General features: G+C 44.3%; 1 protein-coding gene across 1 annotated transcript in view; it reads left to right on the forward strand.

Annotated features, from left to right (window-relative positions):
* nt5c3a (5'-nucleotidase, cytosolic IIIA) overlaps positions 1-20,127 on the forward strand; it is an 81,568-nt gene extending 61,441 nt beyond the window's left edge. The window contains exons 3-8 of the mRNA XM_083636206.1: positions 1,905-1,974; positions 2,868-3,000; positions 8,760-8,849; positions 10,624-10,786; positions 14,237-14,437; positions 17,789-20,127. Of these exons, the coding sequence (XP_083492332.1) occupies positions 1,905-1,974; positions 2,868-3,000; positions 8,760-8,849; positions 10,624-10,786; positions 14,237-14,437; positions 17,789-17,890 (759 nt within the window). The 3' untranslated portion in view covers positions 17,891-20,127. The remainder of the gene's footprint in view (positions 1-1,904; positions 1,975-2,867; positions 3,001-8,759; positions 8,850-10,623; positions 10,787-14,236; positions 14,438-17,788) is intronic.
* Positions 20,128-20,342: the final 215 nt, after the last annotated feature.

The following is a 20,342-nucleotide window of genomic DNA, read 5'->3' on the forward strand; positions in this document are numbered from 1 at the left end:
CAAATGATGACGGTGGGCTGAAAAGTAGGCTATGTTCATGCAAGGAAAATACGTGCTGTGTAGGGCTGGCACGGATCAGAAAACCCACGGATCGGATCGCGTGACGGATTTTGAGCCACGGATCACGGATTTTTCGGATCAGCAAAAAAATATATATATCAGATTTTTTCTCTCAAAATTAGATTTTCGATTAGATTTTTTTAATACTATTATAATTCTCTAACCATTTGTTGCCCTGCACAGCTCAAAAAATATTTTTTTCTCATAAGTGACACAATGTATGCTTTTACTCTGAAGGCAGAACGACCCAACTTCCTGTTTTAGGTGGCACTGCTATGCCTAACTTCGTGGCTGTTGCTTGCACCAGTCACATGACACGGGTACAGACATACAGACCAGACCGCAGGTCAGTCTGGAAATATAACGTTGATGCTACGTTAAGCTACTCAGTGGCCCCACGTGTTGTTTTGTTGTTATGTGTCCTAAGGCAACATTTCACCGTCCGGTGATAATGTGTTTGTGAAACGTGTGCGCGCGTGTGTGTGTGTGTGTGTTGTGGCTCTCGTTATCTTGTGCAGCGCGCAACATGCTGCTCGCATTCCTGTGCTTTTTCAGAGGTGTTGAAATAAGTTTGTGTGACGCTGTCTTTAGTAGCCACTAGCCACCGCCTTCAGAGATACTTTACAGCAGCGACAAGGGATGAGGAAGCTCACTTGTGCTTGCCATGATTATGCCTGTCTGTGTCTGGCTGCGCTGGGCGTTCTCATACACTAACGTTAAACGTTAAATGAAACGAAGGGGGGGGGGGGGGTCCGCGGACCATTGACGTTCCGAACCGCGTTCCGAACCGTGGGGGCTGATCCGTACGGGTCACGGATTATCCGTGATCCGTGCCAGCCCTAGTGCTGTGTGTCTAATATCACAAACCCCCCTCCCGCCGCCGCCGCCGGTCCGCAGCAAGATGGTCAGTATTAAAACAGTCCGCGCTGCAAAAAAAGTTGGGGACCCCTGCTCTAGGCTATACATGAGGGCAGAATTAAAAAAAATCCGTTTTTCAGATAAAATTCTGAGATTTACACACTTCAACTACTGTGACAGCAATCTTTTTTTATTTTCTATGAAGTTTCTAGCTTTATTTAGCGAGAATTTGCAGTAGTTATTTACAGTACCGTTTACAGTAAAACATTTTGATGCACTGCGGGGTCAACTTGGATCAAACAAAAATCTGTAGGACAGTCTAACAATGCAGATGCTGAAGTTTGGTGTCGTTTGGAGGAAAAATGTGGGAGGAGTAGGGTTTAATTAGTTTTACAGTTTTACAGTCTTTGGACTTCATAATTGGCCATAGGTTGCAGTGTACAAAAGTTTCTCCTCACTTGGGCCCACATGTCGGTGAAAGTTGCAAAGCCGTAGCACGTATGCCTGATTTGTTCAGAATTTTCAATGTTTGAAACTTTAGACGGTCGCTGTAGCGCCACCATCATGACTATTGGTGCCAAATTCGCGTCGACTTAGTTTGGCATGGGACTGGACCTTTGTGCAAAGTTTGGTTTATTTTCATGCATGGGAAGTCTAACTTCCCGGGAGAATGATAATAATGGCAAATACAATAAGTGGCCCTGCCACTAATAATATTGGCAAATACAATAAGTGGCCCGGCCGCTTCGCTGGCCCGGCCACTAATAATAATAATAATTTCGATTTAAGAGTGCTTTTCTCAGACTCAAGGACACTTTGCAAAGTTAAAGAGTTCAAACATCTGGAAAATTAAGTAATAAAAATCAGGTAAGCTGCATTAAAACTGCAACAAAAAAACTAAATGTCTAAAAGAGGCAGGTATGGGACGGTTTCCTGTGTGTTTGTGGTACTTGGTAAATAAAGCGCTGGCTCTGACTGTGTTGCAGATCATCACAGACTTTGACATGACGTTAAGCAAGTTCGCCGTCAACGGAAAACGCTGCCCGACGTGTCACAGTAAGTACACACACAACACAAGTCTGTATGGTCTTAACGCTGCACTGTGGCCTGCTTTTTGTTTTGTTTTCTTCTTTGTGTAAGCGTGTTTCCCAATTTTCTGATGAATGTCACAACGTTTGGTGGTCTAAATGATTTGACTCTTCCTTGGTGTCATGTCTCTTTGTGAAGCACCTTCTCAACTCCAATAACTGCTAATCCTTCTTAGCATTCTCTGCATATCACCATCGTGTGTGTCGCCACTATTTTGGTAGATTGCTGATACCGATATTTGGGTGCATTTTTCCCCCACCGAATTTCAGAGAACATCAAGTCTCTCCTGTAGTGGCATTAACACATTATTATTATGCCTACTCTTATTGTTTCGGAGGCTTCGCATCAACACCAGGCGCCGGGCCGCTCTCGCTGCAAATTCTATGCCTTCTGAGTTCACCTAACCCCTTGGGACCATTTCCTGGTTCTATCGAGACCGATGACATCACAATGCCGCCCTGTGACATCATGACACATGTGAGGTAATGTCATAGATGTCAAGTATGACATCATCACCGACGCCATCCAATGAGGATGTCACAATGGGATGTCCGAGACGAGTTATGACATCACCAGTGATGTCTTCCCGCCTACTTTCCGCCATGCCTCAGCCCAGCCCAGATCCAACCTCCGTAATACTTATTGTGATGGCCCACTGGCAGATGCAGACATAAATACAATGCTTTTCAACATGAACACATTCACTGGGCAAAATATGAAAACTACTTCTTCAACTTAGGTTATGCAAAACATGCCATATTTTTGTGTAAGCATCGAGCATTTGGGCATAAAGTGTTTGCGTGTGCGTGTGCGTGTGCGTGTGTGTGTGCGTGTGTGTGTGTGTGCGTGTGCGTGTGTAGACATCATTGATAACTGCAGCTTGGTGACAGAGGAGTGCAGGCAGAAGCTGCTGCAGCTGAAGAATAAATATTACCCCATCGAGATTGACCCTCAACTGAGCATGGAGGAGAAATACCCCTTCATGGTGGAGTGGTGAGGCACACACACACACACACACACACACACACACACCAGTCTTTCCGTTATCCGGTAATTACTGGACTTTTCTTTTTTACAGTATATTTATTGATTTATTTAGCATAAAGACATTCTGCGTAGACAATTACAAATATAAACATCAACCCCCACACCAGTTAACAAAAATCAGGGCAAAAAGGAAAGGGGGGACAAATAGAATAAAATATACATAATAATAATTATTATTATAGCTGCTGCGCAGCAATGGGTCGTGGCCAGGCAAGTCTCAAGGCTTTGAGCTATTATTACATCACAATTGCTCGAGTGACATCAGTGATGGCATCACAATTGCTTGAGTGACTGATGACATCACGAATACAACCTAATTGCCCTAAGTAATTAAGGCAATTAGGCTATACACGGGGCCAGAATTCAACATTTTGATGCACTGTGGGCTCAATTTTTGACCAATCGAAAATCTGTTTGATACTTTTGTGTAGGACAGTCTAGCGATGCAGATGCTGAAGTTTGGTGTCGTTTGAAGAAAAAATGTGGGAGGAGTAGGGTTTAATTAGTTTTACAGTTTTTGCAGTTTTGCGGTCTTTAGACTTCATAATTGGCCATAGGTTGCATTGTACAAAAGTTTTTTAGATTTTTTATGAATTTTCAAAGTTTGAAACTTTAGACGGTCGCTGTAGTGCCACCGTTAGGACTATTGGCCCCAAATTTGCGTCAAAGACGTTTGGCATGGGACTGGACATGCATGGGAAGTCGAACTTCCCGGGAGAAGAAGAAGAATACAGGCAAATACAATAAGTGGCCCTGCCGCTTCGCTGGCCCGGCCACTAATAATAATGGTATATTTCTTTCTAAAAATGCTGTCATTTTAATTGTCAGGTTCATTCATTAATCTCAGACTGATCACTTTCCATTAACTGCATAAAGATGCACCATATTTCATTAAATGTACTTAATTTCCCTCTGGCCACATACAGTAGGTCAACTTCTCCAGAGGCAGGCAGGATGTCATTTCCTCGAGCCACATTGCGGGTGTATGGCCGTCCATACTTTTCCACCTCAGCGAAATCCCTCCTCCAGCGAAACCTCAGTGAGGAGGTGGGGAGGGAGAGCGGGGGTATGTGGGGGAGGAGAGAGCAGGCAAAGGGAGGAGGTGGGGAGGGAATGGGATATGTGGGGGAGGAGAGAGCAGGCAAAGGGAGGAGGTGGGGAGGGAATGGGATATGTGGGGGAGGAGAGAGCAGGGAAAGGGAGGAGGTGGGGAGGGAATGGGAAATGTGGGGGAGGAGAGAGCAGGGAAGGGGAGGAGGTGGGGAAGGGGGAAAGAGGAGAGAGCAGGAGGAGGGGGAGGGAGAGCGGGGGATGTGGGGGAGGAGAGAGCAGGGCAAGGGAGGAGGTGGGGAGGGGAGAGGGAAAGTGTGGGAGGAGAGAGCAGGGAAAGGGAGGAGGTGGGGAGGGAGAGGGGGGGTGTGAGGGAGCAGGGAAAGGGAGGAGGTGGGGAGGAGAGAGCAGGGAAAGGGAGGAGGTGGGGAGGAGAGAGCAGGGAAAGGGAGGAGAGAGCAGGGAAAGGGAGGAGGTGGGGAGGAGAGAGCAGGGGAGGAGGTGGGCAGGGAGCAGGGAGGAGGTGGGCAGGGAGCAGGGGAAGGGGGGAAGAGATCAGAACAGATAGAATATACTAGCAAGAAATAAATTGACATTTATTGCCCAGCCCCAGGTAGCAGCGGCACACTGGAACTAGCAGCAGAGCTAATCTACCAACCCTGGTAGATTAGCTAGATTAGCGACATTAACGGATGCCCGGTTGCCATGGGCAACCCAAAAAAAAAGTCAACAATTTCTTGGTAAATGGTGGCCACAGTGGCAACCATGTTTTAACATGTAAAAAATTATTTACAGCAGCAAACAGCAAAATATACACCAAATTATAGATGCTGCGCAGCAATGGGTCATGGCCGGGCACTGACAGAGATACTCACATCATTTTTTGCAAGTCCAAGTCAAGTCTCAAGTCTTTGAGCTACAGTCCAAGTCAAATCTCAAGTCTTTTAGCTATACTGCTGCATGCAATCCAGTCTGCTTAGAACACTGCCATTAGTGACTGGTGTAGAAGTAACGCTGCAGCAGGTTAAGTACGTGGCAGTTGAACAGAGAAGCGGAGAGAGAGAGTAGGGACAGTGGAGCTAGTGGGCAGAGAGAGAGAGAGATACTGAAACATTGCTTATTTATACTTTGGCATGTATGACATGCACCGATGACATCACAGTAGCAAGTATGACATCACGGATGACATCATAGCAACAATGACACCACCCACCCTGCTCAGCCAGGAAGGATGAGATCATTGATGAAATCATCACTGATGACATCATTGCTCGAGTGACATCACATCATTAGTTAATTAGGGCAACTAAGATGCTCTTTAGGCTATACATGGGGTCAGAATTCTTCTATTGGTCGGAGCTGGGGTTGATTTCTGGTCGACCACGATAATCTTTGGTCGAGGGCAGCCCTAGTAGCACGGTTGCTCTACTGCAGTTGTGCAGGTGATGTGACTGGGCGATCGGCGCCGATTTCCATAACTGCACCCATGGCGCATCATCTCCTGAGTCTCCACCCTAGAAATCTAGCGAGATTGCTAGTATATATAAATGTGTGTGTATATATATATATATATTTATTTTTATTTATTTTTTGCTAAAAACGTTTTTCTGTTTTAAAGTTTAAAACGGAAAAACTAAAAAACTAAAACGGAAAAAAACCCTCTGGAAAAAATTAAATAAAAAAACTAACGGAAAAATGGAAACAAAAAAACTGATTCCCCCCATTTAGTTTTTTCCATTTAAAACCATTGAAAATGGGTTATACTTGAGTACCCTGACCTGGTCTATTTTTATTTTTTTTACATTTTTAATACTGAATGTTGGTGAAATTATCTCTGTTTTAACCTGTTGGCACAGGAAAAGAAAATTTGAAAACATACAGAAATACCCATTGTAATAGGTGAGCAGCACATCAATAAACTATTTGTCATAGGGCATTCACGACTAGTGAATTTTACTAGTCGACTAGTCGTCCCTAAAGGTAGTCGACTACCGGTAGTCGTTTTTTTTTTTTTTTTTTTTTTTTAATTTAAAAAAAAAAAATTTTTAAGAAAGAACATGAGGTATTTACACGACATACATGGACTATATCCAATATCCCCCACAAAGAACATCAAAACACAACAAAACAAGAAAACTGCATAAGATACACAATAATCCAAGAACAAACAAGACTATTGGACAAACAACCAAACAAAAACAATGCAGTCAGCTCCTATCCTGATAAGCCTAATGACACTGGGGTAAAAAGTTCTTAAAGTCAAAGTCTGTATGTGGTTGCCATATTTTGGGGATGTCTAAGGATCTGCCTTTGCTCTTGTAGTAAATGTTATCCAACGTATGGTAGCTTGAGAGTTCATTCCACCAGTGAACTACAGCTGGGGGATTGGATGCTTTCCAATTTAAAGCTATGCATTTCCTAGCTGCCAACATGGCAAGATCTATGTATTTACTTTGAATGCATTGTTTTTGTTTGGTTGTTTGTCCCATAGTCTTGTTTGTTCTTGGATTATTGTGTATCTTATGCAGTTTTCTTGTTTTGTTTTGATGTTCTTTGTGGGGGATATGGGATATGATAGCACGTCGTGTAAATACCTCATGTTCTTTCTTAAAGATAATTTTTTTTTTTTTTTTTTTTTTTTGCTAAAAGGACTATTCGACTACTAATCACAGTGTCGACTAGTGGTTTTACTAGTCGACTAGTCTGTGAATGCCCTAATTTGTCATATATTTATTTAGGTAGAAATTACATTTTTGATGGCACAAGGGTTTTCTGGTCTAACTTTTTTCCCACTTTCAGTGTAAACAGGTTGAAAACTGCCATGCTTAATATTGTTTGGCCCGCGACTCCTTACATTTTTCTGTATGCGGCCCGCAACCAAAAAACTTTGGCCACCCCTGGTCTAAATCTACGTGCCTTGATTATTCCATTCTATATATAACTTGCCTATCAGTTGTTTTTAAGCACAGATCTATTTGACTGGACTTTCTCCCATCTGTCTGTTAAACTGAAATCCTCCTGGACACGTGACTGGGATCAACGGAAACGCTGACACATACACACACGTGTCCACACACACGCACACTGTGACACAAACACAACTCTCTTGTTGTAAACACACTATACGTCACTCACACACACTCATAACAATGACACACATAACATTGTGTCACATACAACATACGGAAAAAGCCCCGTCTCATGTGCACGTGTGCACACACACACTCACACAACAGACACACAATTTCTCTCATATAACAGAACATACACAACACGGCCTCTACTGAGAGGATTAGAGAAGCGTGGCAGGGGGAACTTGGTATTGATTTATCTGACATTATATGGGAAAGGAGTCTGTGGTACAACTCTGCTCAGTTAATAGACACCAGCTGATCCAGTTTAAAGTTGCTCACCGTCTGCACTATTCTAAGCATAAGTTGCACAGGATCTACCCTTCCGTCTCACCACTGTGTGACAGGTGTCAGAGGGCACTCTGTCTCATGCCTTCTGGTTCTGCCCTTCACTGACAGGATTCTGGGCCAGTCTCTGACAATTGTTGCCAAAAGACTCACTCTGAAGGAATGGAAGTCCCCCTCTTCACCTCCTTTTTCAATTGTGGTTGACGGACATGATCTCTGTTATACGGATGGAGACGCTCAGGTTCCTGAGAACCAACTCACTTAAAAAAATTCGAACTATCTGGACCTGTTTGTAGCCTACCTCGATGAGGTTAGGGCCGGTGGTTGACTCTGGTTTCTCATGGAGCCCTCACGCGGGATCCCGTGTACATTTCTTATAAGCACATAAGCACCTGTAATGGAAAATAAATCAAATGCTTTGTTGATTCATCAATAAATCAGTTGCTTGTTGAAAATGAATAAAGGAGGATTTATTCCATAAAATGATCCATCTGTATATAGTCTCCCTGACAGTGAAATGTCCTGACCAGAAGAGCACCTAACTCTCCTCTGCCCATCATATTATATATATTATATATATATATTATATTAGATAGCCCCCACCCTCGGGACCTGTGAATTTCCATGAAGTCAGAAAACTTCAGTTCTCTAGGGATTTCAACCTTCACCCAGTTCACAGATGGCCAGAAGAATACAATCATATCTGCTCTACTCCCACAGAGCACAAGGCTGTGAGAGAGGACAGCAGAGATGAGCTGACTCATCTCAATGATGTTCCTGGAACACTAGCAGGTCTCAGAGGGGAAAGGCCATCACTTAATACTGAACACAGTCAATGATCAACAATCAATCAATAAGCAATCAATCAATGAATTTTCACTCACACACCTTATGTGGCTGGTAGCACCACGTTGTAATATTGAATGTTGATGATGTTTGTATGTTTTTTCTTTCTTTTCTTTTCCTGTGCCTGGACCCGTTTGTTTTATCTTGTTTGTGTACTGTTCTATAAAAAAAAAAAAAAAAAATTTTTTTTTAAAGAAAAACAGAACATACACATTATCTCTCCTAACATGTTACACAATCGAAACAATGTACCACAACACGCATATACAAGATAACAGAGGGGTATTTAGCCCTAAAGTTGTGTGTGTGTGTGTGTGTGTGTGTGTGTGTGTGTGTGTGTGTGTGTGTGTGTGTGTGTGTGTGTGTGTGTGTGCGTGTGTGTGCGTGCAGGTATTTCAAGTCCCACACATTACTGGTGGAGCAGCGGATACAGAGGGACAGACTGGCCGAGGTGGTGAGAGAGTCTGACGCCGCGCTCAGGTACACACACACACACACACACCTGCAGCATCAATCTCACTGCTGCTTTCAGTCCTTCAATTTCACCAAAACAAACCTTCACAGAAAACCTGGAAAGCCACTGAACACAGTGTGATGTCAGAATTAGCCCTTGTTCACACAGGACGCCGAACGTAAGTAGAACTGAAGCTTGAGGCACAACCTGAACTGACGCCTAACCGTTCACACAAGAAGCCTTCTCTTTTCCTCTCAGCACCTCCTCCGCACGCATTGAACCCGCCCACAACTCCCATTGACTTCATGCCTGGCAGCTTCAAGCTTCACGCGTCACACTTGGAAAATAGGCGTGAATCCTGAACGATCACTTGAGCGTGGCTTCGGCGTGGCTGGTGTGAATGGCTTCGCCTGTTAACACGCCTGTTACTGTTAACACGCCTAAATGAAACTTGTGGATTCAGCGTAGATTGAGCTTAGGTTGAGCGTTGCTTCGGCGTATAGTGTGAACGGGGGCTTAGTGTCTGAGTCTAAACACAGTTTGATGTCAGAGTGAGGGTGTGGAAAGTAGGGATGGTACAGATCGTGTACAGAGACCCGATATCAAACGGGCCCCAGGGCTAAATTTGTAAATATCGGAGTATCAATAAGCTGTAACATTAACGGTTCTCTTATCGGTACTGGGTACTGGATAAATTAAGAAAATAGATTTCCTATTTATAATTGCTACTGTACATAAACGTTTTATCTCACACATTTTATCTCACCAACTCCATAAAACATGCATATGATATATTTTCTCGCTATTTCTGAACAAGAAAATATATCATCTCTCCTCCTTGCTTCCTCTCCGTCAGACAAGACATTCAACAGCGAGGAGCCTGTCTGTGAAGAGGAGAGGGGCGAGGCAGAGCACACACACACACACACACACACACACACACGCGCCTGTTGCTTAATGCACTTTTTATACTCTTTTTTTTAAGTTTTGTTGTGATGCCTTTAAATGTTCGTTTTATTCTCTTCTTTTCTTTTCTTTTCTTTTCCTGTCAACCATTTTATGTGAAGCACTTTGAATTGCCTCTGTGTATGAAATGTGCTATACAAATAAACTTGACTTGACTTGACTTGAAGGCAGGCAGGCAGGCGCAAATACCACAGTGAGACTCAGATGAGTCGCAGTGAAAAGAAAGTGAGATGGCAGAGAGAACGAAGCGATCAAAAGTGTGGTTATACTTGGGCGTCCGGGTAGTGTATCGGTAGATTCCCTGTCTACCAACACGGGGGTCGCAGGTTCGCGTCCTGTGTTACGTCCAGCATGGTCAGGGCATCCATACAAGCACAATTGGCCATGTCTGTGGGTGGGAAGCCTGTGGGGTAAATGAGACCTGGTCGGTCGATTGGCCTGTTCGGGGGGAGGGGACCTGGGGGGGAATAGCGTGATCCTCCCACGCGCTGCATCCTGCCAGTGAAACTCCTCACTGTCAGGTGAAAAGAAGCGGCTGGCGACTGCACATGTATCAGAGGATGCACGTGCTAGTCTACAACTCTCCAGGTCGGCAGAGGCAGAGGAGCAACGACCGGGACAGCAGGGGGAATTGGCCAAGTACAGTTGGGGAGAAGATTTGAGAAAAAAGGCTCTGAGCAGTTCTTCAGCGTGTGTGTGTGTGTGTGTGTGTGTGTGTGTGTGTGTGTGTGTGTGTGTGTGTGTGTGTGTGTGTGTGTGTGTGTGTGTGTGTGTGTGCGTGCGTGCGTGCGTGCGTGTGTGCGCGTGTGTGTGCGCGTGCGTGCGGGGTTTCAGAGAAGGCTACGAGCAGTTCTTTGACCACCTGCAGCAGCACAGCGTCCCGGTCTTCATCTTCTCGGCCGGGCTGGGCGACGTGCTGGAGGAGATCATCAGGCAGGCGGGTGTCTACCACCCCAACGTCAAGGTCCTCTCCAACTTCATGGATTTTGACGACAATGTGAGTCTCACCCCAACACCCAATTTCCTGTCCTGCGGCTGGCCGCTTCAGGGTTTTATTGGCTCTCTTGGGAGTTTAGCATCATATACAGTAGAGTAGCACAGGGATGATGGGTTTTTCTAGGCCAACCCACAAGTCATTCACTTCCTGGTTCCCGCGTCGGGAAGTCAATGATAATCTTCACAAATTAAGATAAAAGACTTTTATGATTTTTGAAGTGTAAATATGATTCCTAGGAAATTTTCAGAAAACGCATCAAAAATTGAACACAAAGTTCACCCTTTCAGAAGCTTTTTTTCAGGCATTTAACCAACATCTCCATACAAAAATCCCATTGACGTTGAGACGAGGGAACCGGAAGTGTAGCTTGATATCAGACTGAATTGTCAACTCGTTAGACTAAATTTCCTTCTTCAGTCTGACGTTGCCTCCACTCTAACCCATTTCCATAGGGGAAATCCCTGAGGGGGATTCCATCTCCCTTAACCAATCACTAGAGACCAACCTATCCGCCTGAATATAATCCAAGCGGGAGAACGCAAAAAACGTTTTCCCTTTTGAATAAATGCCTTCAAAGCAGAGTGCTGTTCAGATTTCAAAGTGGTACTTTTAATCACTCACTTGCACTTAGAAGGCTACAACATTGGTACATCCTTGTTTTTAAAATAATCTCTGGTCTCCTTCCCAACTACTTAAAGGTCCCAATTCGTGCAGCTGTAACCTCTTAAAAACGTGTGTCTCTGGTGCGTGATTTCTATTCGCACATAGGATAAGCAATAACCACGCCCTGTGGCGCCGGGATTGGCCAGGAGCATTGAAGCTTGGGACTAAAGCACCTGGGGTTTTTCATCTTTTAAAATAAAGATGTTTAAAAAACTATTACTTGTTACATTTTCAGTGCTGTACCTTTTCTCTGGGTAAGAATTGAGCTTGAAATTAACGATATGATACATTATATTATATGAGCTATGAACGTGAACACAACACCGTTTATATTATTGCATGTGTTTGTAGATTGTGTACATTGTGTAGATTACAATTATTATGCTTATTGTTATTATTACTATGCTAAGGAAGGTAGGTGACCATAATTCATTTCAATGTCCGCTCTCAATTAAGGCTGCCACGATTAGTCGACTAGTCGCGACTACGTCGACGATTTAAATCGTCGCCGACGAATTTGGTAGTCGACGTAATCGCATGTTTTTTTTGGAGTTGAAAAAAAGAAAAAATTGTTTGTTTTGTTTCCGCAAAGCTGCTGCCTGCGATGGCCTCACTGGCTGGCTTGGCATCCAGGCGTCTCCGTCCTGTCTTTGATGCACATGCACAGTACCCATCATCCGGGGAAAACGTGACATCACCGTGACCGGAAAAACAAGCAGCTCCCAGTGCTTCTCCACAGAAAAAATGTCTAGCCGTCCTCATCATACGTCCAAAGTGTGGGAGCATTTCACCCACATTAATGTGAAGTGCAAAGTCTGCTGAATAAGCTGAACTCGCTTATCATGGCAGCACGAGTATGATGCGCAAGCATCTCAAAAGGAAGCACGTTGTGGCGAATGCAGATGCTAATTAGCTTGTTAGCTCACTGGCAACCGCAACGTTAGCTGCTAATGTTAGCTATTGGCTAACGATATTAACGTTAAAAGCCTGCTGTAATGTTGTCACCATAGCAACGTTAAGCTCATGTGTTGCTGACGAGAATACTGGAAACCTCATTTTACTCCGCAGTTTGCACTCTACTTACGACATTTAAAAATGTGTTTGATGCCTGAGAAGACTGAAACAATTTATTTTTGTTGATATTTTGGTTGCAGTGAATAGTTTTTGGTTCCATTTCCATGCCACGTAGTAGTGCCCTAATTTTATTTTGCATTATTCATTCAATGGATAGTACATATTTCATTGCACTATATGTTTTCAATTTCAATGTGTACTATTTTGCAGTTTTGCAATTTGCACTATATTACATTTATTACATGCAAGTACATTGATGCCAGAAATAAATATGCTGCTACATGCTCTAAACTTTAAAGTTCATGAAAATATTATTTTTGAGTGAATTATCATCATTAATTGTCTTTATTTTTATTTGGCACATGCTTAAAACAACTTGAAGCTAAATTTAGAAGCTGATGAAAGCTAAATCAGAGCAATTGAGTAATTGTGCGATATGATCCGATTAGTCGACTAATCGTTAAAATAATCGGTGACTAGTCGACTATCAAAATAATCGTTTGTGGCAGCCCTACTCATTGTCCGCTCTCGAAATCGCTGTCCATTCTCAAGAGCTATTCAGTTGGTTCATGAAATCGCTGGGCTGCGTGGCCTCCAGTGTTGCTCCTGGCCAATCCCGGCGCCACAGGGCGTGGTTATTGCTTATCCTATGTGCGAATAGAAATCACGTGTCTCTGGTCGATAAAACATGATTCTGGATTAATTTGTCGAAAATATAGCAACCCCGTTCATTCTGACGGAGTTCTCACTTCCTCATCTCGTCGCTTCGCAGGAATGGTCTGTTTCTATAATATATTCAGAACTAACAGTTCCCATTGGTCACTGGGGGAGAGCCCGCCCCAGGCTCCCAGCGGCCAATCAGATTAGCGTCCGTGGACCAGCATGCTAGGTTGTGTCCACAACTAACGTTAGCAACGAGCTATCGCTAACTTAACGGTTGCTACGCTAAACAGGACATCTCAAAATGCCTAGACTTACCGAATGCACCTCCGCAGTTGCTGGATCACGTACAGTTGGCGTCGCTCCAGCTAGAAGTGTTAATTTTGTGGCTAAACCTTGATTGTACTGCCCCAGATTGTTGAAACATTCTGGGCTGAAATGGTTAGCACAGACCAACAGGCCATGATGAATCTCGCACAGGGAACAGCTTGCAATGGTACACAATAGACAAAATGGTGCAGGTAGCTTGTGTGAGAGAGACCGCGCGCAGTATGCTTAAGGAGCCGCGTGACGTAACACGAAACCGTCTGGGAGAACAGAGTGTAAGGGGCGTGGCTTCAAGGAGACCGCAGGGGGAAGCTGGATAGGGACAAATTCAACTCAGTTCTGAGGTTGTGAGCACTCATTACAGGGAGGGATGACAGCAGATTTTTTGGATTTTTTCAAGTTCTCCTGCTCTCCACTCCTTTTTTACCTCGGCAAGGATCCCACTTGAACTTTTACTCATGCTTCTCTGCACCCACACCAAAGAACACCTGTTTCAGTGATTTTACCAAGGACCCCACGCAGCGCTTCTCATCCCCTCTCTCAAACACAGATGTTTGTTTGGTGTGCCATGGCTCTCTGTTTGGAGATGCTTGGTCAGATTCCACATGTTCAATCCTTGTTTGTCTGTGTTTAGCCCATGGCACGGCAATCAAACATTGGGCAGTTGTGTTGGATAATGTTTGATTGGTGTGCCATGGACATGAAGAGACTGCTCGTGGTCCGCAGGGCGTGCTGAGGGGCTTCAAAGGCGAACTGATCCACGTGTACAACAAACACGACGGTGCCCTGCGCCACACCGACTACTTCAAGCAGGTGAAGGACAACAGCAACATCATCCTGATGGGTGACTCGCTGGGCGACCTCAACATGGCCGACGGAGCGCCCAACGTGGAGAACATCCTCAAGATCGGCTTCCTCAACGACAAGGTATGGCCAAGATTCCCAAAGTCTGTCTGAGCTTCTGATCATTTTAGCTATGTACATATGAAAAAGGGGAAAAGCAAGCACACTCACAAAAAACAGTTGGTGGGTGCACGGCTCAAAATGAAGGAGAAGAAAAGCCAGCACTCTCAAAAATGTCCTTTTGTTAATTTAATTGAAGCAGATGGCAGGTACAAACGTTTCGACAGAAGTCTTCCTCAGTGTACCATGTACAAGCTATGTACACACACTGCACCTAAATACTGCTGTCACTCCTCGTGGGAGCTTACTCCTTTTAAAGGAATAGTTCACCCAAAAACTCCATCATTATCTCTACTCATTCTCATGCCAGTACAAACTTGTGTGTTTTTTACCGCAGCGCTGGACCAGCGGTCCCACCGGGGTAGAAAAGTCAAGACAGTCAATCAGTCAGACTACTCTCTCTGCACCAGGAGAGAGTCTGGCTGGTAATACCTCCACTCTGGTATAGCGGGGGAGGGGGCCCCTGTTTACCTTTACAACCATCCACCAAAAGTACCAAGCAGGCCTGCTTTATTGCACAATCCAAATCTTCGTCAAAACTTGCAATTTTCAGCGTGTAGCAACGAGCCCGCGCTGTTGTTTCACAGCGGCAGAGGCATTTGAGATCCGCAGATTCGACACACAGGGAGCGGAGAGGAAATCCATAAATGGTCACAGCCGGTCAGTCAGAGCGGGTCGGAGCCAATGGCAGAGCTTGCAGGGAGCGGAAAGGGATTTTCTTCCGCTGCCGACTGAAATGGTCGCCACCAATGGCAGCGCTTATACCCTGCTTCCGTGAAGTCAGACTACGGTAGTCAGTCAGTCATGCAACATGCAAGATACCCGTTGAATAAGTGTCCAAATGTTCATGTCATTGTGGCCAATAGCCTACTCCACTTCTGTTATAGCATTTCAGTCTGGAATATGGAATATCTTTCAATAATCTGTGATTTAGCTGCTAAATTGTCAAATACCGCCGTCTGCTCGCTACCCAGGCACTTATGTATGTACTTAACCTAACTAACTTAACCTAACTAACTATCCGCTGTGCACAACATTGTCAGACTAAACTCCGGCTGACACCCCAAAAACCTACAATCCGCTACAGAAAAATGTATATTGATTGTTTATTAACTGGCCCCTGGCCTTCTATCATTTCACAAAAGTGGCCCCCGGGCAAAGCAAGTTGAGTATCCCTGTGCTAGAGAGTCGGGATTCGAGGGCTGGGTAGGAATAGTGGCTAAGGGGCTATACTATGTGTAGTGTTTGGAGGGGGGGGGGGGGGGGTTGTGAGGCAAAAGGGGCCATAGGTATAGGAAGGTGTCAGAGAGTCGGGATTCGAGGGGTGGGTAGGATTAGTGGCTAGGGGGATATGGGTGATGTTTTGGTGTCTAAAAGTCTAAAAGGTTTGCACTTGTTCTTCGTACAACTTACCCGGAGCTCTCCAGGCTCGCTGCTGGAGGAGCTTCTTCTAGTGAATGCTTCAAAAAGGGAAACAAATGTCCATAAAATGACCATAAAGCTCATGTAGTACAATCAAAGCCTTCTGCCGCCTGACGATCACTCTGGGGTTTTTTATCCATTATTTAATGAAAATCCTTGCCATTGCATTACTTCCGCGTTACCAAAGCTCACGAGTTGAGAGTGTGCACTATCACACACACAAACCTTGCACAGCCAGAGTGGCCTCCTGAGGTTTGGTCATGTGGAAGTACATGCAGAGTGGCCTCCTGAGGTTTGGTCATGTGGGAGTACATGCTGTTTACTTTTACTGATGTCACTGAATTGATCTCCATAATGTCATTGAATTGATCTTGTCACGCAGAGGTGGAAAGAGTACTGACCAATCCTACTCAAGTACAAGTATTGTTACTATGGTGAAAATGAACTCAAGTACAAGTATTAGACCAGGAAATTACTCAAGTGAGAGTATTTTTTTTTAAAGTACTCAAGTAAAAGTACATTTGCCTTACTTTAACAATGTTTTATAGCTTAATTATCTACCCTAATATATATTACATTACATCATTTGGCAGATGCTTTTATCCAAAGCAACTTACAATAACACATTCTTGTCAGCAATAGAGCAATCAACTATGCAACACAGTCTATGACAACTACAACTTCTGAAGGAACAGTGGTACAAGTTAAGGTTAGTTTTTTCTTTTCTTTTTTTTCTTTTTTAAGGAGAGAAGTTAGTTCAAGAAGGGCCCAGATGGAGCCTGAAAAAGTGAGTCTTTAGTCTTTTCCGAAAGATAGGCAGTGATTCGGCCGTCATGACCGAAGGTGGAAGCTCGTTCCACCATTGAGGTGCCAGGGACGAGAAGAGTCTCGAACGGGATGAGCGATTTTTGAGCCCCCGTAGTGGAGGAGGGGCGAGGCGTCCTGCTCTGGTGGAGGAGAGAATGGTGAGAGATTTGGAGCCTGACCATAGATTGTAAGTACAGAGGGGCTGTCTGGTGTACTGCCCTATAGGCCAGAACCAGTGTTTTGAATTTAATGCGTGCCGAGATGGGAAGCCAGTGAAGGTCCCGGAGGAGGGGAGTGACATGAGAGAATTTGGGTTGGTTGAATGCCAGACGGGCTGTAGCGTTCTGAATGAGCTGAAGGGGTCGGATGGCTGCAGCAGGTAGCCCAGCCAGAAGAACATTGCAGTAGTCCAGGCGAGAGATGACAAGTGCCTGGACCAGGAGTTGTGTTGCTTCCCTTGTGAGAAACGGACGGATTTTGCGGATGTTGTACAGGGAGAACCTACAGGAGCGGGCAGTTGCTGCGATGTAGGCTGAGTTGGACAGCTGATTGTCAAGGATCACTCCAAGGTTCTTAGCTGTTTGAGAGGGAAACACGGTAGTGTTGTCAATGGAGATGGAAAGGTCGGTGAGGGGACAGTCTTTCCCGGGGAGGAAGAGTAGCTCTGTCTTCCCAAGTTTCAGCTTTAGATGGTGGGCAGACATCCAAGCACCAATGCTTAGGTAATACATTTCACACATCCAACACGTTAGCAGTGTTACCTTAAGCTGTCCCTGTCTTTGCCTGTCTTGTGTGATACTAAAAACCTCGTTCAGATGTGGCGGGATGCTCAGTTTGCTGATTCTCTCCTCCTCTCCAAGCTAGAGCTGCTAGCAACAGCAATATCACAATAAGATACATCCATTTAGCTATGCTATCAGCAGTGTCAAATGAAACTGAGATTTCATTTTTAACTAATGTGACGATGGGGATCATTACCATTTGATCGTTTACACCTGTCTAATTCAATTAACCAGTCTTGAGCGCAATTTAATTTAATTGGCCTACTGACGGTACTGACGGTTTTCCTCCTCCGTGGTCCCTCAGGTGGAGGAGCGCCTGGAGAAATATCTGGACTCTTACGACATTGTCCTGGTGAAGGATGAAACTCTGGAGGTGCCCAACGCCATCCTGCAGAAGATTCTATAACTCTGCCCGTCCGACCCCCCCACCCAACCCAGTGTACCCCTCTGCTAGAGACTCCAAGAGGAAACGACCATTAGCACCGTCCCGAGCCCTCGTCATTGATCCAGTCCTGTCCTGTCTCTATGGATCCCATCTCTATCCCACCCATCATGGGCCATAGTCAGACTCCGCGGCCCCTCCAGCCTCTAGACGCCTTTTTAAAGAGACATTTTACATCTCCTGAATGAACTATTTTAAAACTCCACACAGCAGCGTCAGTCCGTCTTGGTGTGTGTCTCTTTTCCCACAGTTTTGCCTTTATTATGAAAAATAACCAAAAATGAAGAAAAAAAAACGAACTATGTCTCTATCTCTATAATTTGCACATTGTTGTTACTATTGTTACTCATATTAATTTTTTTTTCTTTGTAATGTTTGTATCGGTATACAAAGGTTTGCATATCATAAACCCACCGCCCACAGATGTACAGTAGTTTATTTGGGGCAATCCCACCATACAAGTCACCTCATTCGCTCTCAGATGTCACCTGGTCACTTCTCTTCATTTAAAACATGGCACTGTTAGACAAAAGACATGTATCTGCAAAAGGTTTATTTTTCAGAATGAAGAAAATATTAATTGCCCATTTCTTTTTGAAAGAGTCCAGGGGTCATGGAACTAACTGACATAAGTAACCATAGAAACTTTTAATTTTAAGTAAGAAATTAAATGACTTTTCAGAGACATCAGCAATAAGATACCACTAAGATAAGATAGTATTTAGTTCTTAAAACAAATTTTGATACAGATGTAGGTTTCCCTTACTGTTTATGCAACAGCTCGGCTTCAAGAATCAGTCGATTAGAGGAAATGCACTTTACATTACACTTTTTGTATAGGGGGAACCAACCAACCCCCCCCCCCCCACCCCCTTACTTAATCACAGGTGGCAGTAGTATCGATTCATGGATGTACAGACTGAATCTTGCACAGAAGAGCCAATGTTTGCATGCTTTTTCATCAGATTCACACACAGACAGGTGGGCATGAGAAGATAGTCGCAGCTAAGTTGGCCCATATAACCTGCATTTCTACAGTGTTGTGCAAATCCGTTCATAACCTTTTGAGGATTCCTAGGGTGGAGACTGGAGATGATGTGCCACTTGTCCTCTTCTCCCTACTTATACTCCCACCACTTACTCTGGAGATGATGCGCCACTTGTCCTCTTCTCCCTACTTATACTCCCACCACTTATAGCTTCAGCCAGGACGGATTTACATCACAAGGGGCGTGAAGGGGGAGAATGTAGGGATACAGTGGATGGATAAATCCAGAAGGAGGCAGTAATGCAACATAAAGGATACCAACTGCCACAGAAGAAGAAGAAGGATTTACATCACTGATGACATGACATCACAATTGGTCAAGTGACATCAGTGATGACATCACAATCGTGACACCGCCGCCAGCCACACACCACCACCCTCTTAGCCAATTTTAACTAAGGTCCTGCTGCTGGCAGACAAACGGGAGAAAACATAACCTCCCACCAACTCCATGGTAGAGGTAATGATAGAACGCCTCCTGTCCCCTTGAGCTACGGCGACCTGTAACTGACATTCAGTCATACACACATTTGTAGGTGCTGGGTTGAAGAGAAGAATGCAAAAACCAAGTGGAAAACCTGCACACTATGCTGCAAAATCACTTTGATGAAGGCGTTTCTCCAGAGACCTGAATCACGAAGACCCTTATGGGTTGAATGGTTATTTGGTAGCAGTGATTTTGGAGCAGTGTGCAGGTTCTCTCAGCCTCATTGTTGCAGGCCTGTAATTGACAACAGAGATGAGTAAGGCCATTAGAACACAGCTCCAGCAAACAATAAAGGCATGAAAGGGAGTTTTGAAAGGCACCCAAAAGACCCCAGAATTCCTAGCAGCACCTCTGGGTGTAAAGGGCTTCAGTTTGATATCCTTTAGCTAAAAGAACAACTGATGCTTTCCGTTTCTTGTAAAAGAAAGCACTACAAACTTACATCTGAACTAGATGATCACCACAAGGAAACACTGCTGCCTGTTGCTCAATAAAAACAATCAGGACCCCATTGTGTTTAATTCATGGCCTTAAAAAATCACATTCATAAATCTTTCATTTTCAAATTGAACAACCTCTGAAATTGATTTTTTTTTACGCTTGCTCTTGTCTGAACATGTGTTGGATGTTTTAAATGTGCTATCATCACCTGCATGTTGCCTTTCTGTGTCCAATTGGGAGTAAAAACAAACTCAATAAAATGGGGAATAATGTCAAATGTGGAGATGCAAATTGTTTCCCTGCATTTACAGACATTTCTAAATATATACACTGATATGTATAAGCAGAGACCTCTGTTTGATGGTGTTTTGGAGTAGAGATAGGGCTAAAGACAGACAGTTGACTGTGTCACAGTAACTCAGTGTTTTGGAGTAGAGACT

Source organism: Poromitra crassiceps (genome assembly GCF_964638095.1).
Source record: "Poromitra crassiceps genome assembly, chromosome: 1".
Taxonomy (NCBI): Eukaryota; Metazoa; Chordata; class Actinopteri; order Beryciformes; family Melamphaidae; genus Poromitra; species Poromitra crassiceps.